Source organism: Peromyscus maniculatus, chromosome 11, assembly GCF_049852395.1.
Source record: "Peromyscus maniculatus bairdii isolate BWxNUB_F1_BW_parent chromosome 11, HU_Pman_BW_mat_3.1, whole genome shotgun sequence".
NCBI classification, from domain to species: Eukaryota; Metazoa; Chordata; class Mammalia; order Rodentia; family Cricetidae; genus Peromyscus; species Peromyscus maniculatus.
Genome location: NC_134862.1, coordinates 31,320,793 through 31,348,013, shown reverse-complemented (window position 1 = coordinate 31,348,013; position 27,221 = coordinate 31,320,793). Strand labels below are relative to the sequence as shown.

Sequence of the window (27,221 nt, the reverse complement as noted above, 5' to 3'; positions counted from 1 at the left end):
GCCAGAAGAAAAAAGGCATGCTGGAGATGCCTTTCTGTATGCTGTGAATGTGTTGCTCTGATTGGTTGATAAATAAAATGCTGATTGGCCAGTAGCCACACAGGAAGTATAGTATGGGCTGGATAAGCAGAAAGGAGAATTCTGGAAACAGGAAGGCTGGGTCAGGAGTCACCAGCCAGACACAGAGGAAGCCAGATGTGAAGGCAGAACTGAGAAAAGGTACCAAGCCACATGGCTAAACATAAATAAGAATTATGGGTTAATTTAAGTGTAAGAGCTAGTCAATAGTTAGCCTGAGTTAATGGCAGAGCAGTTTTAATTAATATAAGCCTCTGTGTGTTTACTTGGGTCCAAGGGGCCACTGGGCTGCGGGAGCCAGGCAGGACCAGGAAAACTTCAGCTACAAGGGCAGTCAGGAGGGAAGACCTCCCTTTGCAAATCACTTCAAAGTCAGAGTCACTATGAACTCACTGTAACTTACCTACTTTGACTGGTCCATCCTCAACCATAGTATTAATTTGGACCTGTTTGTAGCTTGCACTTCATTTCCAAATGAGATTTTAATATACAACCCAGTACCTGACACTGCCCTCCAAGGCACCACAGGCATAGCTTGAGAACATTTGATGTTACTATCAGAATTAGGTCATATTCTGTGTTGCTTGCAATCATTCACTTCCCATTCATAGGCCTCCCCTGTACAGCATAGCTCTATGCTTGCCCAGGCTGCCCTAGAACAGGCTTTGCAGCAGAGGATGACCTCCTGCCTCCACCTCTCAAGTGCTGGGGTTACAGGAGTTCACTCCCATGCTTGGTATATGTACTGCTGGAGATCAAGCACAAGCTTTATTCATGCTAGGCAAGCATCCTATCAGCTGAGCCACCCCTCTCTTTCCATCCCTCTCTCCCTCCTCCTCTCGTGTATGTGTTTGTGTGTGTGCAAGCATATGTGTGTGTATGTGCAACACAAAGTCTCACTCTCTAACCCAGGCCATCTTTGGAACATTATGTAGCCCAACTTGATTACATCTGGAATTAAGTAAAACCCAAGCAGCTGGGCACACCCGCTTCTTCTTGATGGTATCATTTGGGGCCACACCTTCTGGTGGCAGCCTATACAAAGGATACAGAAGAAGAAAGCTTTTGCCTGCTTATCTTCCCTCTTGCTGGCGAGTTAATCTATCTTGTCACTGAGGCATTCCTTCACTGGTATTAGAGCCTACTTTTGGGGGATTCTGATGTATGTTGAAGAACAGCTGAGACATCCAACCTGATGGACTGAACAAGATTGGATTCTTGGACTATCCATTGAAAGATAGCCATTGTTGGACTAGCCAGACCACAGCCTGTAAGTCTCTCTAGAGAATACACACACACACACACACACACACACACACACACACACACACACACACACAGCTTCCCAGCTGGACAGCTTCCTGAAGCACCCTATGGTGGTATTGTGTTCCCCAAAATATTGTGTACTCTAATAAATTTATCTGGGGTCAGAGAACAGACAGCCACTAGATACAAAGGCTAGAAAATGGTGGCACTCACACCTTTAGTCCTAGCATTCCAGAGATAGAAATCCCTCTGGATCTCTGTGAGTTCAAGGCCACATTGGAAATAGCCAAGCATGGTGACACATGCCTTTAATCTCAGAAAGCCAGCCTTTAATCTCAGGGAGTGGTGGTAGAAAGCAGAAAGATATATAAGGCGTGAGGACCAGAAACTAGAAGATTTTGGCTGGTTAAGCTTCAGGCTTTCGAGCAGCAGTTCAGCTGAGACCCATTCCGGATGAGGACTCAGAGGCCTCCAGTCTGAGGAGATAAGACCAGATGAGGATCCGGCGAGGTGAGATAGCTGTGGTTTGTTCTGTCTCTCTGATCTACCAGCATTGACCCCAATAACTGGCCTCGGGTTTGATTTTATTAATAAGAACTTTTAAGATTCCTGCAACAGCACCCTGTCTAGACTCAAAGGCTAGTGTAGTGGACCTGCACATACGTGTATTTGTCATTTTACTTACCAACATGGAGCTGGTCCTCAGAATCCTAAGTCAATCAATATGAATTAATACTTTATAAACAAAGATTTAAGAAACTGCAGGTGCTAGATCTCTCTCTCTCTCTCTCTCTCTCTCTCCCTCCCTCCCTCCCTCCCTCCCTCCCTCCCTCCCTCCCTCTCTCTCTCTTTCATGTTTGTGTGGATATGTGCACCTGTGCATGAGAATCACATGCATGTGTGTACATGTATGTATATGAAAACTAGGGGTTGGTTTGGGGAGTCTTCAATCATTCTCCCCCTTATCTTTGGAGACAGGGTCTCTCACTGAACTTGGAGGTCCCTGATTTGGCTAGCTGGGTTGGCTGGTAGTCCCAGAGATCTTCCAGTCTGCATCTTCCCATGATGGGATTATGGATGTGTGCAGCCGCATCGCACTTTTTAAATGGATGGTGGGATCTGAACTTGGGTCCTTATGCTTGCATGGTAAGCACCTTATCCACTGAGCCATCTCTCTAGCCCTTGAAGTTTCTTACATTTCCACTTATAAAGTATTAATTCATATTAATTAACTCCATGTTGATACATTTCTCTAGTGTAGGTAAAATGACAAATCACGTATGTGCAGGTCTACTACACTAGCCTTTGAGTCTAGACATGTGCTTCAGGAAGCTGTTTGTTCAGCTGAGAAGCTTTGGGAGAAAGCAGTTTATTCTGGGGTTATAGTGAAGACAGTTCCTAACTAGCCAACGGAAGTCTGACTGCTTTCCAGGCATACTTTTCATTAAACAACCTAAAATTTTTCTTTGTTCCAAATTATCTTCCCAACATCCAGGAAAACCCAGACTGAAGGCAGAAACAGGTCTTTGGAACAGCCCGGCCCGTCTGACGTTGGCTGATGGACAGTCACAGCAGGGTAACGGGTGATGAGGGCCAAGATGCACTTTTAACAGGAGTACAAAGTTGGTCAGATGGAGAAGACAGAACGGGGCCTTACACCCAACCCTCAACGGGAAAGAGTTTAAATCCCAAGCATCTTAACAGTCTATTTACAAAATACGTCTGTCAAAAAAGGCCAGCCATTGACAAACACACCCTTGTGTCCACCGAGGAGCAAGGGTTGATGCGCGGATCTCACTTTGTTCAACAATTGCAGATTAAGAACGTGCCTGAAACACCCCCGTGTGGATTAAGAGACTCTGCTGGAGAACTCATGTTTTCTAATTTGACAGATAGAAATGATACCCGCTCTTGGGGGAGATGGCTCTAAATGTCACTTGATGGCATTAGTCTAGTTTAAAATGTTAAATACCCCAGAGAAATAAGAAATGATTACTATACCTAAAACGATACCCTTTCAGAATTGAATGAGCCCTGCAGGTTACCCATGTATTAACCTTCATGCCTGTTTTCTCTTTTCCAGTGCTAGAGATAAAACCCAGGGTGCTGTGCAGGCTAGGGAAGCGCTCTACCACCGTGCTACGTCCCCAGCTCTAACTTCCTTCTAGTTCAGGAAGCTCCCCCTTATTAGTCCCCTCTTCCTATCACAATACAGTCTCTGAGATGAGAAAGTGGGGCCCTACGCACCCACCTCACACGGGGATCTAAGTCCTCCACAGTGATCTAGGGAACTTCAGTTTCCGGCATCTTGGAAGCCTCCAGTTAAAATCAAGCAAACAGATGACAAAGCACAGCTCAGTTCCCCCCCTGAAACAAAGCTATGAGCGAGGAAGAACACTATGGAATTCTGGGAGGCCCAAATGTAAGTGAATGTGGTATTCTAGAAGGCACATGCCTCACTGAAGGTGGCTTACTTCCCTGAGGGTATGTTTCCAAAACCTTGTAATATCTAGCTTTGATTTTACAGTTGATTAATAAAGGCCCCACAAGAGCCTTGGATTGGTATCAGAGGAAAAGGTATGCAATGAAATACTGTAAAGACGGACCAGCTTCACAGAGTTCTGCCATCTAAACCCACAATGCTCCCCGCATGCCCACATAACTGCCAGCCAGAAGCCATGTGGGGTGGTGCACACCTGCAATTCCTGCACTTGGGAGAAGGAGGCAGGAAGATCAGGAGTTCAAAACCATCCTCAGACAGAGTTGAAGCCAGCCTATGCTCCATGAGACCCCGTCTCAAAACACAAAACCAAACAGAAAACACCTGCCAGTCAGGACCCTAAAATGGACCAGTGCTGAGGTGTCCCCCAGTACCTGAGAAGCAACACTAGATCATCCCTGGAAGAACAGAGCTGCAACCCTCAGCCTCCAGGAATTTCCACAGACAACTTTCAGTAAAATATGGTGAATCCAGTCAAACTCACGAGCAGGCTGGAGAGATGGCTGAGTGGGTAAAGGCGCCTGTCACCAACCTGGCAACCTGAGTTCATTAATCCCTGGGACCCAAGGATGTGAAGAGAGACCAGACTCCTGCAAGTTGTCCTACTGATCTCCACGTGAGTATATACACCCATGCGTGTTCACTATGATGTGTGCACCCACCCCAACATGTAAATGTAATTTAAAAACTCCTCACTAGCACTCTGAGAAGTCAGAGCACCGTGAACCTAAACTAGCAGGAACAGACAAGAGAACCAGGCCTGTTAACACTGAAACACACACACACACACACACACACACACACACACACACACACACACGTACCAACAGTTCAATGTACGCAGGAGCACCTACAATTCTATAGGATGTCAGTATGTCAGTGTCTCTCAGTGCCTTGCCTGCTGTCCTTTGGACATACAATAGTGTGCAAGTGACTTCTGAGGTACTCCCATGGAATGTGACCATCCACTCTCCCTGGTCTACATTCTGCTTCTTTTTAACATTGTGTGTGTGTGTGTACGTGTGTGTGTGTGTGCGCGCACGCGCGTGAACATGTATGCACGTGTATGGAGGCCACAGATCAACTTTGAGTGTCATTCAGTTGCTGTTCACTCTTGTCTTTGAGACAGGGTCTCTCACTGGAACCTGGAGCTCACTGATTGGGGTAGACTGGCCACGAGCCCCAGAGATCCTCCAGTCTCTCTTCTCCAGTGTTGCGATTACAAATGTGCCCACCATCTTTTTATGTGTTCTCAGGTTCTTATGTTGGTGCAACTGAGCCATCTCCAAAGGCCCCTAGTTGTCTTTATAACTGCTTTGAGAAGCTTTTATACACAACCTAAAAACAATGGCCAAGTAGCAAATCCAGGGCAGTTAAATAACATGAAGGCAGGAGCTACAAGCAGGCAGATAAGTATTAACTTTTTCTCCTGGCTCCATCCTATCAGACTTAGTACATAAATGTCCCGAGGGCCTCTGGGTGCTAGGCACCATGGGCTAACTTAATGACAGCAGCCTGCTCCTGTGGGAATCACCATCCCCAGCCCGCGGAGGCACTGCCAACCACAGAATCCCAACTTGGATACAACGAATGGCTTGAGGGGAGAATAAATGACCCGAGCCTGTCAAACAGAGATGATTAGCCCAGGATTTAATACACAGATATGAGGAGAGATGGTATGACTAAAACAGTCTGTGGTCAGGCTCCGAGGCGAAGACCTTGAGAAAGAAAGTGGTAAGCACAGGCAAAGGGCCGTGACAAGTGCTGAGTGCCCAGGACCCCCAGAGGGGAGCCGGGCAACACACGGCTCTCTCTGGCATGCTCCGGCGGCAGAGTTGCTGTCACTCACTCTGGCCAGGCACGTGGATGACAGAAATGAAGAGGCATTCTTTTCCCATCGGTTCACACTGTCATGTGAACTGGGCAAAGTGCTGAACATAAGTGACTGTCGAGTGCACAGCCTGAAACGGGACATCTCCATCACTCCCTCTGAGGGGCACGGAAGGCAGGTGGACGGAAACAGGAAGAATGGAAAAGCCGAGGATGGTAAGGGGTGCCATGAATCAGTCTCACAGACACAATGTGGCTAAAACATTGATGAACTCATAGACGGCTGTGGTCATCTGCATGAGAGCCTCATAAGATCAAGCCAGCCAACTTTCCATCCTGGGTGGGAGAAGAGTTCGTGAGGCTTCACCTGGAGACCCAGGGAGCTCTCGGCAGTTGATGGTGGCTGGGGGAGGGACAGTCACTTTCTTCAGTTGTGAGGCCACTGGAAAGTTCTGCCCATGCAACAGTCAACAGTCCTCATCTGTGCTTATCCAAGTAGCCTTAGTCAAACTCAGCAGGAGGGACACAGACACACGGATGGACACAAACACACACACACACACACACACACACACACACACACACACACACAAGCAAAACACAAAAGATGAAAATAGGAGGGTTTGTTGGGAAGAAGGATTCAGTGAGGGATGGGGGAGAGGGTAGTTGGGGTGAAATGAGCAAGATACATTATATACATGTATGATGTTGTCAAAAATGCAAGTATAATGTATTTTATGAAAATATAAAAAAACATCATGTGTGTGTGTGTATGTGTGTGTGCATGTGCGTGTGTGCGTGTGTGCGTGTGTGTGTGTGTGTGTGTGTGTGTGTGTGTGTGTGTGTGTGTGTGTTTCATGTCTACAAGCCTGTACTGAGCTGCTATAGCAACCACATCCTCCAGAGGAAGGCTTCCTTCCTTTGTATTTGCGTGGGTACCCTTGGACTAGCCCCAGGTCTAATTATCTGCTGAGACAAAGGTGCTCTCGAGACAGAGGTGAGGTTCTGACCAGCTGCCAGAGCACAGTCCTCAGAACCAAAAGGTCAGGAGCGGTGGGCCTTCCAAGACCAATTAGGAAAAGAATACCTTCTATAAATAAGGCTCCCAAGGACCTAAAACACGTGTCCCCATGGCAACGAGATGACGAGGGTGGCAGCACCCAGGCTGGGACGCTGCATTTTATTTCAGAACTGTTGTTATTTTGTGGGTGCGAGTATACACATGTGTGGAGATCAGAAGACAACTTGTGGGAGCCGGTCTTCTCCTTCCACCGTGGTCACCAGACTTGGTGGTAAGTACCTTTATTGGATAAGCCATCTTTTTGGCACTGAGAAGCTATACTTTAAAAAGAGCTATATGAGAATGTCATAATATGTTCTGTAGTGACAGGAACAATCATTGGATACCTCAAAGAAACTTCTATAGCTTCCATGGGCCAACAAGATGGCTCAGTGGTAAAACACCCTTGCCGTACAAGTGACTGCGTTTGATTCCCATAACCCAGTTAAAGGTAGAAAAAGAAGACCTTCCCCCCACTAGCAGCAATAAACCAATGCATTTCATCACAGCTGGGGCCACCTTGAAGGCGCCCGGTCTTTGGCCGGAGACACTGTCAGAACACTAAGAAGCAGACCACACAGCAACCGCATGACGGAACCTGAACCAAAGTGAAGTCTAACAAAAGAAAGGCCGGCTTGTATTTTAAATTAGATGGAAAACACAAAGCAGAGTGACGCTTAAGTGTGTCACGCTAAAACAAAGGTATTATTTGACAAACAGTATTAAGGTAAGGAGATAGAAACGGAAAAACCAGGACGGACCTATACACCAGAATCAATGAGATCTAGTTAAAGTATTAATTACAAGAAGAGATTAGTTGAGGGCCAGTGGGCTGGCTCAGCGGGTAAAGATGCCTGCAGCCAAGCTTGACAACCTGAGTTCAATTCCTGGGACTCAGAGTTGGAGGAGAGAACCAATTCTCACAAGCAATTTTCAACCTCTGGCCTCCACATGCATGTCCCACACTAACAAACATGCACGTACCACACACACACACACACACACACACACACACACACACACACGGAGTGGAAAAATATCTAGTTTTCCTCCCTGTTAAAAAGCTGATAAGGCCCATTCCCGGCAATCTAGGACTGTAAGAGACTCACAGCCCTGCCCTCAGGAGACGGCGGACAAGAGACCAGGACACTTCTGGGGCAGTGGCTTTCATTCCTCTTTCCACAACTACGTACTGCAATCTTTGAGTTTATTGAACCTTTACAGCAAACAGAATCTTTCCTGAATCAATCTCGGATGATACTCTGATCAGACAAGACCTTTGGAGTCCTTGAGAGCTGGATAAGAAAATCCACATTCAGAAGCATACAGTGGGAAGACGGGAAAACAAGACACCCCAGCCTAGACACACTATCTAGTCACTGTCCTGCTCTGAAGTGCCATTGCTTGGAGATCCACCCTCAGGTACTAAGGGAGACGGCTTCCCTAAGCACACAGTGACCTTCACAATCACTACAGAAGGTTCAAGTGCAGAGGGCAGAGTGGAACTATCCTGTTCCCAAGGCACCTGAGACAAGAAGATCAGAACTAGCTGCTCCAGCACACATGACACTCGGAGCAGAGCTGAGGGAAGAATGAGGAGACCAGACCCGTCTGACACAGTCTAGACTCACCTCAGAAGGGAGTCTCAGAGAAACTGTCTGGATTAGCTTGGCCTGGGGGCATGACTGTGAGGGAGTTTTTAGGTGGGGGCAATTCAATGGGCAGAGTAGGCAGCATTGCATGAGCTGGGCCCTGGGCAGGAGGAAAAGGAGAGCGAGCTGAACACGCATGCACACAGTAGTTGACTGCGGTCTGCTCTTGACTGTGGTTGTGACCAGCTGCTTCACACCCCTCCCGACTAGACCTCCCTGCAATGTGGCCTGTAACCCCCAACTGGGAGCCAAATGAGCCTTTTCTCCTGGGAGTTGCTCTTGTCGGGTATTTTATCACAGCACAGGAAACGAAACAATGGAGTCAGCCTTATAAATCAGATCTCACAGGCCATGGCTCAGCCACACCAGACTCAGTTATGTGCAAAATGACTCTTAACTGGGCTGGCCAGTTGGCTCCATGGGTAAAGGTGCTTGTTGCATGAAGCAGACCTCCTGGGTTCAATCCTGGAGCCCAATCAAGGCAGAAGGAGAAAATCTAGGTCACAAAGTTGTCCTGTGGCCCAAACATGTATGCTGTGATCAACTGCCTCCCTATACAAACATATTAATAATAAATAAAAATGAAAACTATTTAAAAATGGTTTGTCACTGCATCTCTGAAATATTTAAGGTCTCTCTGCCTCTTCTTAGAACGGAAGAAAAGGAACATTGAAATATGACTGAGGCTTTTGTTCATTCTACACACTTTTTAATAAAGTCAAGCAAAAACTTTTGCCTTGGGCTTGGGTGAGTTATAGAGTTTATCTCCTAAATGGCAAAAGCACCATTCCTCAGCCCACTTGCCCAACCAAGCCTGGGTGACAGGAAAGGACAGATGACTGCCTGGTCTGCAGATGGCGACATATTAGATGTGGCTGCTATTTCAAGACAGAGCTTTTCCCTTAATATTTATAGAAAAAAAATGGGTGCCTCAGAACAAAATGAATTTAGCTCACGGGCAAACGCAGATGGCTGTGCATGGTCAAGCCTGGTGTTGGTGCTTCTGACAAATGTGGTTGATGAATTCCAATGAGACTCCATGGTTACGCAGGGAAGGAGCTAGAACGCAGGAGGGCAGGGCTGTGGGTGTGACCTGAGGCCCAGGCTCTGGCGGGCAGCAACCTACCTTCCCCGCATACTCAGACACAATCTGCTTGATCTCAGCAGAGCAGAGACCCACGATCTGGCCCACGGAGCTGGCGGTGAGGCGGCTCTGAAATCAGATGAGGCATATTCTCAGGGACACTTGCTCACACAGGACTGAATATGATTACAAAATACACAGCAATGCCCCAGGAAAGTGACTTGGCTCTGACCGGTGACTCATCTACAAGACTTAGGAACAGAAGTCAGAGCCACCCCTCTATCTCCTGCATCACACAGCTGACTGTTGGTTTCCTTGGCCCCTGGGGACCCCTGGAGCCACCCCTCTATCTCCTGAGTCACTCAGTAGCTATGCTAGCTTGCGCTTACTTAGGTCTTGGATACCCCTGCCAACTTCCTCTCAGGCCCTGGGTATCCCTCCTAACTGCCCCCGGCCTTGGGTACTCCCGCTAACTTCCTCTCAGGACTTGGGTATCCCTCCTAACCGCCCCCAGCCTTGAGTACTCCTGCTAATCCTCCTTCCTCTCAGGCACTGGTCACTTGAACTAGCTTCCCTTCAGGCCCTGCATACCCCTAGGATTCCATCTTCTCCATCCCTATGTCCAGGCCTGGAACTCATATATGAGCAGTAGAAAAGGAACCATAGGTCCTAAAGTATCTCTTGATTCCCACAGGTCTTTCCTGGTCTTCAAAGAAACGATTCCATCGAAGGATATAGCTAATCCTTCAGGAAGGCCTTGAGCTGTGAGAGGGCTCATGGGCAACTTGGGATTTCATCTCCTACATAGCTGGTTTCAGAAGAAGACGGGTTCCCATGGTTACAGAGAAGCAGGGCTGACCCTTGTTCTTCCTTAGAGGCCGGTAAGCCACCCCTGCGGGATATATCATCCCAACAGTTTCCTTAAACTCTCCCTCTTAGAAGGCCCTGGACAATGCTAGACATTATAAAAACCTTCCTGCAAATGAAGCAGGGCTCTCAGGACTTCTAAAGACTGAGGGCTCTGAAGATGGTGTTTCCCTGCCTCAGGACTCTAGAGAGGGGGCCGCGTCTCCCCTCTGTGTTGCCTCTACACCTCCCCCCCATCCCCACCAACCCTCACCTCCTCGTTTGCCATGGCAGTCATCTTGGTCATCAGGGACTGAATTCGTTGCTGAAAGAAGAAGAGGACAATGGTGAGTGGTTGTGACCATGTAAGTGCCTGCCCGGGTCTCTGGTGAAATCTCTGAGCTGCTGCTTTAATGTGGCTCAGTGGTGAGCCTCACCGCCTCTCACAAAGGCAACTGGGAGGGGTGGGAGGGGGCTTGAGAGCAAGAGCTGTGAATGGGAGCTAAATCTCCCCTCCAGTGACCCAAACCGGAACCTCGGAGGGCTGCTGCAGGGCACGCACCTCCTCAGCCGCTCGAAGCTCATCTTCCTCGTGAGCATCCGTCTTCTCTGTGGCCGACAGCCCCGCGGCAAGCGTTGTTTTCTTGTCCTCCGCCTAGACGGGAAGATGAGGAAACAGCTGAGCACCAGAGCTGGAGACTCAGCAGAGGTGAGACAAGCCTGCAGAGAGGTAGCCTGTGAACGAAAACGGATCTGGGGCCCGTGTGAACGAGAAACGGATAATCTAAGGGCGTCAGGTCAAGTCCTAGCCTCCAGAGCAGGCCGGGCAGGCATGGGCTGGTGAGGCCTGCCTCACGCCAGGTCACGTCTACCTGCTGGACTTGCTCTGCAGCTCTGGGATAAGCTTCTGTTGGTAGGCTAGAAACACCAAGACGGACAAGCGGGGGACAGAGGCGGCTGGTACATTCCCAGGGCCCTGGTCGCCCAGAACCTGGTGCTTGATGGGCAGCACCCCTGCTACCCAGCCCACATCTGCTCTCTCCCCCAACCCCCCACTCCAGGTCTTTCTTACCTTCTCTGCTTTGCTCTGGCGACTAAATCCGTATCTCCTGTAAGCCATGAGAAAGAGTTTAATTACTATGCAAAAATCACAATAGATTCCAACAAGTGTATTTTTGACATACACATGCATACAGAGGCCTGGTAAGCAACATCGGATGTCTCCTCCCTCGGCCAGTTTCCATCTTTTTCTGAGGCAGGATCTCTCGATGAACTTGGAGCTTGCCGATTTAGCTCGAATGGCTAGCTGGTGAGACCCTGGGCTCTCTTGTCTCTGCCTGCCCAGCACCGGGGTTACAGGCACATACCCTCGCAGCTGGCTTTCACATGGGTACCAGGGACCGAGCGCAGGCCCTCAGACTTATGTGGCGAGCATTTTACCCACTGATCCATGTCCCCAGGCCTTGCTTGGATTCTTCTATGAAAAGCACCAAACAGGACTTAGGCTATATAGTGCTGGGAGAAAATATTTCAAATGCCTTACCCAGACACATAATCTCCCAGATCTGAAAGTGGCCAGTCATCTTACCACTGTACGAATGCTGTTAAAGGGAATACTAAGACAGTAAGTTCAGAGCATCCTCCAAGAGCACTCATTGCTCTTTGAATGGGAACTGCATCTCAGAATACACTGTATTATTACATTAATACACTGTATTACAGAATAACTATAACCACACTGTAAGCTAAAAACCTTAAAACATCTGTGTAAACATTGTATTTCCGAAGGCCGGATCAGACTCCAATATTACTTTGATGACTTCCAGCCATGCCGTGTTTTATTTTCAAACACAACCCAAACACAAGGTCAGTAATGTGCCCTCACTTCACGAAACCTTAAAATTAAAAGGTGCACCGAGGCATCTCAAATTAGTTTAGTTTTTGGCTTAAAACAAACAAAAATTATGCTTTTTATTTTTTAAAGCAAATACAACAATACAGAAAAACACCAAAAACAAAAGGCACAATGCAAACATCTAGCCTCCCAGATTTTAGTTTGGAAAGAAATAAAGTCACATGCAAGCATTAAGACAAAACATTAAGGTTTTGCTCTGCCCCTGATCAGGACTCGCCTGGCCTGTGGGATCAGTGTACTGCCCTCACTGTCCAGTGTCTGTGGTCTTTCCCCTCACTGTCCAGTGTCTGTGGTCTTTCCCCTCACTGTCCAGTGTCTGTGGTCTTTCCCCTCACTGGTCCAGTGTCTGCAGCCTCCCCCCTCACTGGTCCAGGGTCTGTGGTCTTTCCCCTCACTGTCCAGAGTCTGCAGCCTCATCCCTCACTGTCCAGGGTCTGCAGCCTCTCCCTCACTGTCCAGGGTTTGCAGCCCTCACTGTCCAGGGTCTGCAGCCTCATCCCTCACTGTCCAGGGTCTGCGGCCCTCACTGTCCAGGGTCTGTGGCCTCCCCACTCACTGTCCAGGGTCTGCAGCCTCATCCCTCACTGTCCAGGGTCTGCAGCCTCATCCCTCACTGTCCAGAGTCTGCGGCCCTCACTGTCCAGGGTCTGTGGCCTCCTCCCTCACTGTCCAGGGTCTGTGGCCTCCCCACTCACTGTCCAGTGTCTATAGCCCTCACTGTCCAGGGTCTGCAGCCTCCCCCCTCACTGTCCAGGGTCTGCAGCCCTCACTGTCCAGGGTCTGAAGCCCTCACTGTCCAGGGTCTGCAGCCTCCCCCCTCACTGTCCAGGGTCTGTGGCCTCCCCACTCACTGTCCAGGGTCTACAGCCTCATCCCTCACTGTCTAGGGTCTGCAGCCTCATCCCTCACTGTCTAGGGTCTGCAGCCCCACCCCTCACTGGTCCAGGGTCCAAGGTCTCCCCCCTCACTATCTAGGGTCTGCAGCCCCACCCCTCACTGGTCCAGGGTCCAAGGTCTCCCCCCTCACTGTCTAGGGTCTGCAGCCCCAACCCTCACTGGTCCAGGGTCTGAGGTCTCCCCCCTCACTGTCTAGGGTCTGCAGCCCCACCCCTCACTGGTCCAGGGTCTGTGGCCTCACCTCTCTTGCTCCTCAATCATCCCTGTCCCATCTCACTTTAGCAAGATGCAGGTCTCCTAGGCAGCCTCCCCACCACTTCCTCACATCTTCCTCTTCCTCCAAGGCCCTGCTCAGCCTCATACAAGCAGCTCTTGCTCCATCTACTGTCCACACAAAGCATTACAGTCTGACCAGTTCTCTCCCTTCACCTGCTCTCTGCTCTAAAGTATGTCAGTAAAGCTTCCATGTGCACAGTGCATCCCCAGAGCCAAGACCTGAGCACAAGTCAGCAGTCTTATCCTGGAGGATGCTGCTGCTTTTACAGTTTGAAGTTCTAACATTTGTTATGAAAAAATGAAAAAACACAAATGAAAGAAAATGCAGAAAGTAAGATGTCATAGCATTGCCTAACTTTGCAATAGGCTCCCACAGAACTGGAAAAGATCAAAAAGGACATTGCTGGGCAGTGGGCCAAAGCATAGCAGATTTAATCTAAGGCTGAACTTTGGGTCTGCACACCACCTATAAAGGACATCATGGCAATCTCTGCGGCCTAATCAGAACTGTCAAGTTAACTGGAAAAAGCTACTTCAGAGTTAAAAAAGGCAGAAGGCCTACAACTTCAGGGTTGTGGAGGGTTGGAATGTTTGGGGGCTAGCCTTAACCCTCCTGGTAGTCATCCACTGCTCACTTCTGATCTGATACAAACTTTTCGAATGTCTTTAGCTTCCACTAACTCAACAGCTAAGAATGTCACCAGACAGCATCCCGCCCCACGGCGCACATCTCTTGGTTTGTTTTTTTTTTAAAAAAAAAAAAAAAAAGCCTTTTGTTCTGTAGAGTTTTAGGGAAATATTTCAATGTAGATATAGGCTATTTTGGATATCCTGAATCCATGTTCCTGGGCCTTGGTAACTTATATTTGAATTAAAGATAAACTACTTAAAAAAAAAAAAAACAAATCTAATTTTTCACCAACCATAAGGCTAAGTCACCAGGTAACATCCAAGGCCTATAGCTATGAGTTCTCCAAGTATCTATAATCCCTGTGCCTACCTAATGTTTCCACCAATATATATGTATATATTTATGTATATAATGTGCCTTGATTTATGACTTTCTTTGTTTTATTACTATAAAAGCTTCATGAGACTTCTTCCATATTGGAGCAGGGAATATGGGGTAACTTAAATCTGTGATTCAAACCATAGTCACTCACATTTGGCTCTAAAAAAAAAAACCAAAACTTATCTTTTATTCCCTGTGAGGTAAAAGCTGTTTTTTCATGTCAACAACTAAATCTGGGTGACTCAATTTCATGGCTCAGCTCCTGGAAGCTCTCATCTACTCTCCATACAGACAGGCTCCATCAGAGTTTCATTACATTCCTTTATTATTTGAGAGAGACAGAGACAGAGACACAGAGAGACAGAGGGAGAGAGACCACCTCACTTTGAAGACAGGCTCTGTCACTGGCCTGGACTCCCCCATTAGACTAGGCTGGCTACAGTGACCCCGAGGGATGTTTCTGCCTTTGCCTTTCTAGCCTTGAAACCACAAGTGATGCTACCACGTGCAGCTTTTTACTGTGGGCTCTGGGGACTGAACTGTAGTCCTCAAGGTGGTAAAGAGAGCACTTTACCAAATGAGCCATCTCTCCAAGCCTTTGTTAATCATTTTTAACAAGGGGCCATGCATTTTTATTGTGTACAGTCCCTGTCCCCTCTCAAAATTATGTCCCTGGTCTGAATGATCTCTGGATGAGAAAACATTCAATTCTCAGCAGCAAGCGATGAGCTGGGAGGAAGGCCACCACACTGGGCTTGGACCAGATTGAACTTGGTGGCTTCTGAAACACACTAGTTTCAACTTGGGAAAGAAAGAGACTTGACCTCAGATTATCACCTCAAAATAAGCAAATAAACAAAGCCACACAATGACACATCATGAGAGGCAGGTGAGATGGCTCAGTGGATAAAGGCGCTTGTCATCAAGCCTGAAGACCCGAGTTCAATTCCTACAGCCCACATAAAGGTGGAAGGAGAGAACTGATTTCTGTAATCTGTCATCTGACCTACACACACACATAATAATAATAATAATAATAATAATAATAATAATAATAATAATAATAACCGTCTTTCCTTGAAAAGCTAGAATAGTTCAGCCTAATTTCTTCTGGTTTACCACTGTTTCTCAGAGGAAGGCACCGTGAGACAGTCAGGGAGATGCAGTGACAACGAGTTAGTGTCACACACACAAAGGCAGGGACATTCACCTCACGCAAAGGCAGGAAGCACAAGATACATACTCACATCAAGGGATTGGTCACCCTGGGTAGAGAATGTAGGACATAGGGAAGGTTAACATCCACTGTTGAGAAAAGCATTCAAAGAGGAGCCTGCCCTTGCATGTTTTTAAAAGACATAAGGCTATAAAAGTCAAACCCTTTCTTAAGGACAAAATAATTTTAAGAAGTAATAAAGCTTACTATTAGGTTTTCATTTTTCCAGTCAGAGCAATCTTTGCCCCAAACCAACAGATTAGAGCAGGGCCTGGTGGGACGGGCACAGGTGCTCTGTGGACTGTGTTTCAAAGGAGGGCCAGGAAATGCACTCAAGCCCTGGCCTCCGAACCACCAATTCCCCAAGGAGGTCAGAGCCCATGAGCAGAGGCACCCACATTTCCAGAGAGCTATATAGGCCGGGCACAGAACACAAACTCTGACCTGGAAGTCATAGCTGCAATCAGGCAGAAGTGTGTGTGTATGTGTGTGTGTGTGTGTGTGTGTGGGTGTGTGTGTGTGTGTGTGTGTGGGTGTGGGTGTGTGTGTGTGTACAGGGTCTCACTGCGTGGCCTTGGCTAGCCTGGAACTCACTCTGTATACCAGGTTGGCCTCAAACTCACTGAGATCTGCCTGCCTCTGCCTCCTGAATGCTCAAACTAACAGCATGCATCCCGTCTGTCCTTCCCTCCTGTCTGAACCAGAGATAGTTTATTAAGAAAGGAAAAGCATCCTGGGAATGGGAGAGGGTTAGTAAGCAAACACAAACACTCTAAAAGCCTTTATGTTTCTTTTGTTTGTTCGTCAGTACAGGGAGATGGAAGCCAGAGAACAACCTTGTTCCTCAGGACACGGTCCACCTTGGTTTTCAAGGCAGGGTCTCCCATCAGCTTGGAGCTCACCCAGTAGGTTTACTTTAGGCTGGCTGGCAAGGGAGCCCCAGGATCTCCCTGTCTCCACCTCCCCAGCGCTGGGGTAACAAGCGTGTGCCTCCACTCCGGGCTTTTTCTGTAGTTCTGGGAACTGGACTCAGTTCCTCATGCTGTAAGACAAGCACTCTTGACTAAGCGGCCGCTCTAGCCCCAGCTTTTCTTTGAACTGGTGTAGGTGGTGTAGGAAACAGGTGCTGACCAGCACCCACTGCGTACCTGCCATATTCCAAAAGCGTGGAGTGGACGCGGGACTCCTCGTCCAGCAGCTCTTCCGCTCCCTGCTGCCGCCTGTACTTGCGACGGGGCTTGTAAGTGTCCTGAGGGGACGAGAAAGGCAAGGCATGGAGCTTGAGAGGCTCCCCTGGACTGGGGCTGGGCGCCTCCAGCCAGCCGGGGGAGTAGACCTTTCCTCCAGAATGGGGGCACCTGGTCAGCTCACATCAGGGGCCACAGACACAGAGTCTAGGTGTGACAGATCGAACTGTCAACTTGGCACGACCTGGACGCGCCCTGTCTGGGTCAGGCTGGCCTGTGAGCATGTCTGTGGGGGACTGTCTTGATTGCCTTAAACCACGTGGGAAGACTGAGCCTGAGAGTGGGGGGCACCACTCCCTGAGGCTGGGCCCTGGGCTGTATAAGAGAAGAGAAAGCAGGCTGAGCACTGGGCCCGTGCGCATTCATTCTGCTCGACTGTGACGTCACTGGCTGCCTTCGGTTCCTGCCTTGAGTGCCCCACAGTAATGGACCATGACCCGGAAGTTCAAGCCAAGGAAGCCCTTTCTCTCCTGATTTGTTTCCTTGTCAGGGTGTTTTACCACAGTAACAGAAAAGAAACCAGAGCACAGGGTTTAGGAACACTCAGGTGAGAGGCCAGGCTGGAGCTGCCTCCACCCCGACAACCACGAGCCTCACGTGCTGAGGAAGGCAGCCAGGGCGGAAGCTCACTGACAAGACTGGCCTTTCCCCTGGCGTTTTTCTCTCTTTCTCTCCTTCCTCCACTTTCTTTCTTCCTTATGTAGCTGAGGATGGCCTTGAACTTCTGATGCTCCTGTCTCCAGTTCCAGAGTACTGTTACTGACTCATGTGCTGCCACATCTACCTTTTGTACTCGGGTGCTGAGGGACAGAGCTAAGGTCATTTTAACAGTGTTTCCTTAATTCCACATTTTATACTGTGACTGATAGTTTTAATTGTCAGTGCAACACAATCTAGAATAACCTGGGAAGGGACTCTCATAAAGAATTGTCTGGATCAGTTCAGCCTGTGGTCACGACCAGGAGGAATATTTTTTGAATCCTCAGTCCAGCTAAGCACCGTTTGCTGAGCAGAGAAGGCTGGCTGAGGACTAAGCATGCATGCACTCATTCTCTCTGCTCTGACTGTGGATGTGCCCAGCTGTTTCAAGTTCCTGCCTTGACCCCCGATGATGATGGACTCCCAGCTGGAATGGTGGCCTCAAATCAACTCCCTCTGGCCTTTTGTTGGGGTGTTTTATTGAGACAACAGAGAGGAAACGATAGCATGTAGCTTGCTTCTAAACAAGGAACAATAAAACCAGCAAACACAGAAACAAAGCACCTCATTATGTTATCTTCACTAAGTACGTTCATATCATAGCTTATGTTTAGCCTTAAAAACATTTTTGGCACAGTAAACGGAAGGAAGCCATATATTTTTTGAATAGAGAAGAAAGATCCCAGCACTATCCACTGGAGAGTCTAGAATTCTGCTCTACGGAGCCCCTCACACACAGCACCGGACTCACAGACGCATCTCTTCAATGCCTCTTGTTTTACGATCAAGCTTCCTGCCTTCACTGTTCCGTTATCCAAATTCCTGCCTATTCTTATCGTAGCGCCAGTCTGTTAAGTTCCTCTGTTTTATTAGAATCACACCACATCTCTAGATGACATTAGAAGAGCAGTATCTTTATGATACTGCCTTGTTTTGAAATACAGAAGGGCTCGTGTCTCCTCTGGTCTTCTGAACACGGCTTTTCAAGCGAACAGTCATTAAATGGCCGACCTCCCCACAACCCCAGCCACAAACCAGAATACTATCAGACATGCGCGCCAACCAATCTTCCAAAGGGTCTCTACACAGCGAAGGAGAACTCAACTCTTTCAGAACCTAGCACCGGAAAAGCAAGATGGTTGTTGTGGTGTGAGTGTAAACTGTCCCCACAGGCTTGAGGGTTTGAACCCTTGGTCTCAGCTGTGCTGTTTGGGAAAACTATGGGGCCTTCAGGAGGCGCAGCCTTGATGGAAGAAGTATGTGACTGGGGTGGCTTGGAGCTTGGCCTACTTCCTGTTCTCTCTCTGCTTCCTGTGTGTGGATGAAAAGTGACTTCCCCACCATGATGGACTCTATCCCTCTGAAGCTCTAAAACCAAAATAAACCCTTTTTTGTCTAAGTTACTTTCTGTCGGGGTATTTGTCACAGTAACAAACTCTCCAGAGGGCCACACCTGTAAATAAAAGTGCTCTTAAACTTAAATAACAAAAGCTTAAGAAAACTAAAATGCAGCCGGGCGGTGGTGGCGCACGCCTTTAATCCCAGCACTCGGGAGGCAGAGGCAGGCGGATCTCTGTGAGTTCGAGGCCAGCCTGGTCTCCAAAGCGAGTTCCAGGAAAGGTGCAAAGCTACACAGAGAAACCCTGTCTGGAAAAAAAAAAAAAAAGAAAAAAAAAGAAAAAAGAAAACTAAAATGCCTTGTACCTTTTTGCTGACTTTAAAAATTACTAGATTTTTCTTCCCCTCTTTTATGACAAGGGCTGGCCTTGAACTCCTTGTCTTAAGAAATTCTCTTGCTTCAGCCTCCAGAGCAGATGGGACTACAGGTTCATGCCTGGCTAGAGTTGTTTTAATTATAACCATGTAATACAATAAATATAGATCTATTTTATATGGCATACCTTCTGGTTGAATGTGCACATGTATGTACATGTGCACATATATGACATCTATCTATCTTGAACAAAATGTGTGGCATGATGTGTGAACATGAACAGAACATGTTCAATAACCACTCCTTCTGGTGGCCTGATTTGTCATTTTACCTCCAGTGTATGTCCTTCCTGACTGCTAAGACGGCAGTCAGTAATCTCTCAGGAAAACCTACTTAGGGCTCTGTACGTGGGCCGAGGGACACTGTGCCCGTACATGCTTGTCCCCAGCCGACCCCACGGTCAGCACTTCAACGGCCCCTTTAAAGTAGCGGTTTACGCTAGTGAAAACTGCCCCCTGGGGAGAATCTAGCTTACTGGGCCTTAGTTTACTTTTCTTTATGAAAAGTTTCAAGTATCTGTGACACACACATAATCTCAATTGTTAAAACATGTATTCATTGTATGTGTGCTCACGTTCGTGCATGCAGAGGTCAGAGGTCAGCCTGTGGAAGTCGGTTCTCTCTCTGGGGACGGAACTCGGGTTTGGCAGCAAAGCCCCCTTACCCACCAAGCCATCTCACCAGCCCATCCCAGATTTTTTGCAGAAATTATCCAGCATGATGCTTGAGGGCTGTTCTCATCAAGTTCTGCCCCGAATATCCCCTAGTTCATCCCAGCGTCTACACAAATAGCCAGCTATAAATAACACAAACCAGACTCACACAGAAATGAAACCAGAATGAACCTCTGACACTGTGACTGCATGTAATTTAATTTCCACCGAGCTCTCCCGTTATAATAGCGCTGCATAATTGAGCTGAACTGCTATTCTCCTCAGTCACCATTGAGAGAGCCCATGACTCAAGACAGGAAATTGGATTCTTCTTAAAAAAAGAAAAAAAGACTTCAAAACAATAGCATGGGGAAACCCAGAGCCAAGGGGACTGCTTGATCTGCAGAGCGACTGGCTCTGTGCACACCTGAAGGATGCAGCTTCATATGCATCTTACCTTGGGCACTGTGACGCCACCATGAAGCAGAGGCAGAGCATACAGCATTATTTTCAATGTACCATTAAAGGAACAGGGGCTGGGGATGCAGCTCAGTTGACAGAGTGCTTGCCAGGCCTTCGTGAGGCCCTGGGTTCCATCCTCAGAACCGCATAAACGGGGTGTGGTATAACATGCCTATAACTGAGCGCTCCTGAGGCAGAGGAAGTGGATCAGAAGTTCAATGTCATCCTCAGTCACATAGTGATGTCAGGGGCAGTTGTGGGGTACATGAGAGCTGGTCTCAGTAAAAAATAAAACAAATCAAACCCCAGCAAATGAAATAATCTGTCTAAGATCCTAGGATAGTTATTGGGCCCAGGATGGTATTCTCCTAGGACACCGTTAGGATTATATTAGCCTAGGATAGCATGGGGCCTAGGATGGCATTAGCCTACAATAACATTAGGATTAGTGCAGCGTTAGCCCGGGATAACACGAGGCCCCAGATATCTTGGCTTCTGATCTCAAGGCTCTTCTACTAACTTGCATGTTCTAGTCACTCTAGCATGTATGGGCCAAGGGCCGCCTCCCTAGCTGGTCCTCTCACAAGATTCATTGTACAATCTGTAGCTGAGGTACGATTTGATTGAGCAATAAAGACCTAATGCCAGCTGCTGTTACAAGCCAACTGTAAAGAGCTACTGCTAAATCAGTCTTCAGAGCGACAGTCTTCCCCCATCACTGCCACTGACCGCCTCTGTGATGGAGAGAAAGCCAGCTCCCTTCAACAGGCCTCAGCTAGTTCTTTTTCGCCGTAAAAGGAGGGGGAACTAGCAGATTTTACAGGATAGGCCGTGTCTCATTCACCGTTAACATGATTGTGTCAAGTTCAAGTCCGAGAGTAACAAACGATACTGTTTGACATATGACGATGTTGACTTTTCAAAAGTTACACAGAGCCAGCCACATGGCTAGTGGGTAAGAAAGAGACCTTAACCACTGAGCCGCATGACTGCGGGTTAATCCCCGATTAAACCCACACGGCAGAAAGAGTACCCCATAGTATGTGGGTACCCACACATGTATACATACACAATAAAGAAACCAAAACGTTTTTAAAAGTTTATACAGAATCAACTTGCTATTTTTTCCTTTTGTACATGTGTTTGTTTGGGGGTACACATAACTGTGGAAGCTACAGGGCAGCCCTGGGAGTGCTCCCCAGTCACTTTCTACCTTCTGTTAAATCACCTTTTATTTATTCATTTGCTTACTTAGTGTGTGTGCACATGCCTGCATACAGCTACATGCAGACACATGCACTAGTGGGAGGCCTTATGAGACAGGGTCACTCACTTTTACCAAACTCACTTATTTGGCGAGGTTGTCTGCCAGCATGCTGCGGGGACCCTCCTGTCCTATCTCCTGCCAGCTGGATGTCAAGCTCATGTCCCCATGCCTGGCTGTCTCATGTGGGCTCTAGGGAGCCATCTCCCCAGCCACACTGTTTTGCTCTAAGCACATGACGGCCCAGCACTGGCTACTCCATACACACTGCCCACCACCCTTGTTTTCTGTTTACAGACAAAACATGCAGAGTTTACATTTTTATTACACTACTTATCTTATGTGCACAGCTGGGGGAGGGCGCACACATGTGCCACAGTGCACATGTATGTAGAGGTCAGAGGACCACCTGTGGGAGTCGGTTCTCTCCTTCCACCAGGGATCCAGGGCATGGGAATCCAACTCGGGTTGTCAGCTTAGTAAGCGTCCTCATCACAGAGCCACCTCACTGGTCCGTAGCTAACAAGGCACTAAGTGACAGGGACGGGATGACACCGAATGGGGACTCTTCAGATACTTTTCCTGCCTCACTCTGATCATCTCTCCTGGCGGGCTCTGACATTTTGCCTTGGCAAGTGATAAGGACATGTAAATGGCATTGAAAAGTTAAGGTGACCCTTAAAACAGAGAACTCCTGTGTGTCAGACGGCAGCTTTCCTCGCAGGGACAGTTACAGCTGCTCTCATCTGTCACCGTGACACCCCTGAGCCCGCATCCGGAATGGCAGGGCAGGGAGAACAGCACCGGCCGCCGAAGTGTCAAACCTCTGATCGCTGCCCTCACAACCGCCAGGGACAACTTCTTTATTGAAATCCAGAGACGTAAAGCGCCACTACCAATCCTGCGCTCTACACTCGAAGACTCCAGCGGGTCACAAGACGCCCCGCTCAAGAGGAAGCTGTCTCCGCTGACCTTAACTCCCTCATCCTCACAGCCTAGCACGGCTCTCCCAGTTTCCTGCTGCAGTGACAGGAAACTCTGACAAGAAGCAGCTTAGGGAAGGGAGGGACTATGGAGCTCGTAACTCTAGGTTACGGTCCACCACCACGGGGAAATCAAGGCAGGTATAGGACAGCTGGCCACATCCACTGTCAGAGCAGAGGGAAATGCGTGATGCACCTCGCTTGCTTGCTGGTGCTCGGCTCAAGTCTCCACTCTTCCACGGTCCAGAAACCCATCTATAGGATGCCGTTGCCCACAGGGGGGCTGGGTCTTCCCACATCGATTAACAGTGAAGACAATTCCCCCATAGGCCAGCCTGTTCCAGACAGTCCCTCATTGAGACTGTCCTTCTAGGTGATTCTAGATTGGGTCAAGTTGACACAAAGCAGGCCATTGCAGCATCTCTAACAGACAGTCTTCAGTCTAGAAGCTGTAAGTAAACCGCTTCCCACCCCACAGGGCACCACAACGTGCTCAAACCCTACCCCAAAAGCAAACAGCTGTAACTTATAACCACTCTCCTTCTAATTTTTCACATTAATGAAACAGCAAACAGATCAAAGCCCCTGGATACTAAGTGACAGAGATGCTGAGACAGACAGACAGACAGACAGACAGACAGTACTCATCTGTGCATGCTTCTCCAGACACAGACCCCACCTCGCCCCGTGTCGATTTCCATGAGCAGAGCTCTCCTGCGGACCCTGCCTTCTTCTCATGGATCCAGCACAGGTACCACCTCCAGGCTGCATGAGTCTGTACCAAACTGTGTGACTAAGCTGGGTGTGGCAGTGCACACCTGCAATCCTGGCACTTGGGAGGTTGAGGCAGGAGGACTAACGTAATTTCGAAGAAGTCAATGGGGTACATGGCAAAACTATGTCTCAAAAACAAACCTTTAAAGGTTTTCTACCACTTTCCACAATGGCATGGGGCCTGCAAACAAGGAGGACGCAGTGGCGCAGGCTGGGGGTGTCTCTTGAGGTCTTCACGTCTCTGACCATCAAGTGACGTGTTGTTGTTTTCAGTGTCATCACTTTGGGACGACACCAACTTAAGTCCAGAATTATTTTTCTGAAAAGATTCCCTAGCAAGCTCACAAAGCCAGACAAACTCAGCTTCTAATTTTACAGTGCAACCCGGTCATCTGCATTAAATGTACATTTCATATTTAAGCTGGGTGACTTAGGGTTATTATTATTATTATTATTGGTTTTTCAAGACAGGGTTTCTCTGTGTAATAGCTCTGGCTGTCTTGGAATTGACTCTGTAGACCAGGCTGGCCTCAAAAGAACCTCCTGCCTCTGCCTGCCAAGTGCTGGGATTAAAGGTATATACTACTTCTACCCAGCCAGGGTTGCTTATTATTAACTAATATTAAGCACTAACTAAACACCAAAAAAGTAGCTCGGCTGGGGAAGGGATCAGTGGGTAAAAGCGCCTGCCACGGGAACATAAGGACCCGAGTTTACATCCCCAGAAGCTATAAAAAGAACAGATGCATAATTTGAGAATCTTTTTTTTTTTTCTTCTGAGACAGGGTTTCTCTGTGCAACAGACCTGGCTGTGCTGGAACTTGCTTTGTAGACCAGGCTGGCCTCAAGCTCACAGAGATCCACCTGCCTCTGCCTCCTGAGTGCTGGGACTAAAGGCGTGCACCACCACCCAGCTTAATTTGAAAATCTTTAATCTTAGCTCTTCCACCGGGATAGACAGTGAAGAAAGAAAAATCACCAGAAACTCTCAGGCCTGCTGTACACAGCCAAGAAACATCAAAAATACTTTCTTAAACAAGGTGAAAGGTGAGGACTAACACCTGAGCTCATCCTCTTAGCTACGGTCAAAGCCTTACAAATGAGATCAAATAGATGTGTTAGACGTGTTACGACACAATGAAGTCACAAACCAGATGCACAGTACATTGTGTGTTGCTTCTAAAGGAGAGAACTGGGCACTGGGCACAGAGGCTCTATTCTCTTCAGCTCAAGGCCAGAGGCTTCCATCTCCCAGCTCAGGCTCAGAGCATCTTAACAAGGCTCCCCACCCCCACCAGGGACGTGGATCATGTGTAGACTCCAGTGATCAAAATGCACCACGTATGGTGACTTTCCCGTGTAAGCTCAAAGCTACTTTGTCTTCCCAAAGCCATCACGGGACGGGGGCGGGGCAGCGAGTTCCATTCACCGTCTCCAGTTCACCGTCCCTTCTCAAGCGCTGTTGCTTCTCCTGCCACTGGTGGAGGAAGGGGAGCTTTGCGTTCTAATCTTTTAATTCCCTTAAAACTGCAAGTAAGGACTTGGGGCATGCCGGTGGGTGTCTGTGTCCTGGTACCGAGTGTGTGAAGCAGGCAGGGATATTAACACACACCCTTTGCTGCCAGCTCCTGGGTGACATGTGACTTCTACAGGGGCTGTCTGAAGGCTATGCCGTGCTGGGACAGAAGCACACGGGCAAGGGACTTACAGAGAGGTCGACAACCGTCTTGATGGCCTTGTCCTTTCTCTTTATGAAGTCATCATCCTGCAAGACAAAACACAGGAATTCAACCCGTTCTACTGAGGACTAAACTCAGCTGGGCATACAAAGCTCCCTTAGCAAACAATTGCTCATCACTGCTGTGCATGAATTAGTACAAATCTGCGTTTGTGTCATGCATGTGCAGGTACATATGTGTGTGTGCACGCATGTGGAGGGGAGAAGACAGCAAAGCTGTTCTTCCTCTGGTGCTGTCCACACTGCATTTGTTTGGAGAGAGTCTCTCACTGTCTTGAAGCTGGCCAAATAAGCTAAGCTGGGTAGCCTGGGAACCCTAGGGACCTGCCTGTCTCCACCTCCCCAGGGCTGGTACTACAACCTAGCTTTTAAAATGTTGATTCAGGAATTAAATTCAGTATCTCTTGCTCGCCAGGAGCTATCTCCCCAGCTCTCAATTTTCTTATACGTTGGAATATATCTCCCATGGGAAAAAAACTAGGGCCTCTGCAGATAACACTAACAGGGCCTTACAGCAAGTAAGAGAAAAGAGAGGCCATGGAGAGCAGTGATTCAAACCCCTGCATGCCCAGTCCTCCAAAGCACTGAATGTTCCAGTAAGAACCTAAACTCCAAGCCTCAGTTCTTCCATCTGCAAAACAGGGCAGCAGCGCCTACCTGACAGAGCATTTGTCAGCATGCAGATGGAAGGCAACGATGTGCCAGAGCGTTTGATGGTGCTGAGTATTCTTACTGTCGAAATCATCATAAACTGTGCCTACAGGAAATGTGCCACACAAGCAGTCTCCTAAAAAGCTTTTTACAAAAATAGAACGTGGGCCAAGGAGGTGGCTAGATTGGTAGAGCATGCGTCCCACAGGCACAAAGCCCTGAATTGGACACACCCCAGGACCCACATAAAAATAAGCCAGGCAACGTGGCACATATTTGTAAGCCCGGCCCTGGGAGGATCAGGCAGTCTAGATGAGTCTGTGAGCTCTAGGTTCAGGGGAGACCTTTTCAATAATGAGAGAAAAGAAAACAGAAAAAAGGAGGGATGGAGAGTGACTGAGGGAGGTACCCGATGTCAATCTGTGGTCTCTACACACGTACACCCACACACATGACCATGCATGTAATACACGCAAGCTTTTGCAACTTCATCAAAGCGGTTCTGAGTCAAATACTGAACTTGAGAAGAGAACAACAGAACTGCAGAGCCTTATCCTCAATGCCATCTAAGGAGCAGCTGTAACGAAGCACGAGGCTGTCCAGAGGTGCCAGGTGGAGGGTGGGGTGCAGGAGAATCTACGTGCACCCCACCTCAGGACTCTCTCAGTGCACACTCACACCAGCAGGGAACAAGGAGGGAAGAGCACACACAACCTGGCCGGAGGCGCTTCCTCTGTAGTGGGCAGTTAATACTGAGAATTTTGACCGGCCAGGCTGCCGAAGGTATGTGCCTGTTGAGTGCTCAGCCCTGAAGGAGACATGCGTGTCAGCTGCTGCACGGCTCAGGGACAACACAGAGAGAGTGTACGCTGGAGGATGGGAGGGGAGCCGTGAAACACATGACATGGCTGCTGCACCCGTGAGCTCACTGCACCTGTGACCACTGCACCTGTGACCACTGCACCCGTGAGCTCACTGCACCTGTGACCACTGCACCCAATGAGCTCACTGCACCTGTGACCACTGCACCCAATGAGCTCACTGCACCTGTGACCACTGCACCTGTGACCACTGCACCTGTGACCACTGCACCTGTGACCACTGCACCTGTGACCACTGCACCCATGAGCTCACTGCACCTGTGACCACTGCACCCAATGAGCTCACTGCACCTGTGACCACTGCACCCAATGAGCTCACTGCACCTGTGACCACTGCACCTGTGACCACTGCACCCATGAGCTCACTGCACCTGTGACCACTGCACCTGTGACCACTGCACCTGTGACCACTGCACCCATGAGCTCACTGCACCTGTGACCACTGCACCTGTGACCACTGCAC

The 27,221-nt window shown here is 48.5% G+C and overlaps 1 protein-coding gene across 2 annotated transcripts in view; it reads right to left on the bottom strand.

The window, feature by feature from the left end:
• The window catches only part of Ccdc93 (CCC complex scaffolding subunit CCDC93), a 76,325-nt gene that overhangs the window by 33,891 nt on the left and 15,213 nt on the right, over positions 1-27,221 (bottom strand). The window contains exons 6-12 of one of the 2 annotated variants that reach the window (XM_042258018.2): positions 25,197-25,253; positions 16,781-16,881; positions 15,664-15,681; positions 11,389-11,425; positions 10,879-10,971; positions 10,591-10,641; positions 9,513-9,599 (exon numbers count right to left, since the gene is read on the bottom strand). In XM_042258018.2, the coding sequence (XP_042113952.1) occupies positions 9,513-9,599; positions 10,591-10,641; positions 10,879-10,971; positions 11,389-11,425; positions 15,664-15,681; positions 16,781-16,881; positions 25,197-25,253 (444 nt within the window). The remainder of the gene's footprint in view (positions 1-9,512; positions 9,600-10,590; positions 10,642-10,878; positions 10,972-11,388; positions 11,426-15,663; positions 15,682-16,780; positions 16,882-25,196; positions 25,254-27,221) is intronic. The other variant, XM_015999390.3, reaches the window with a different exon arrangement.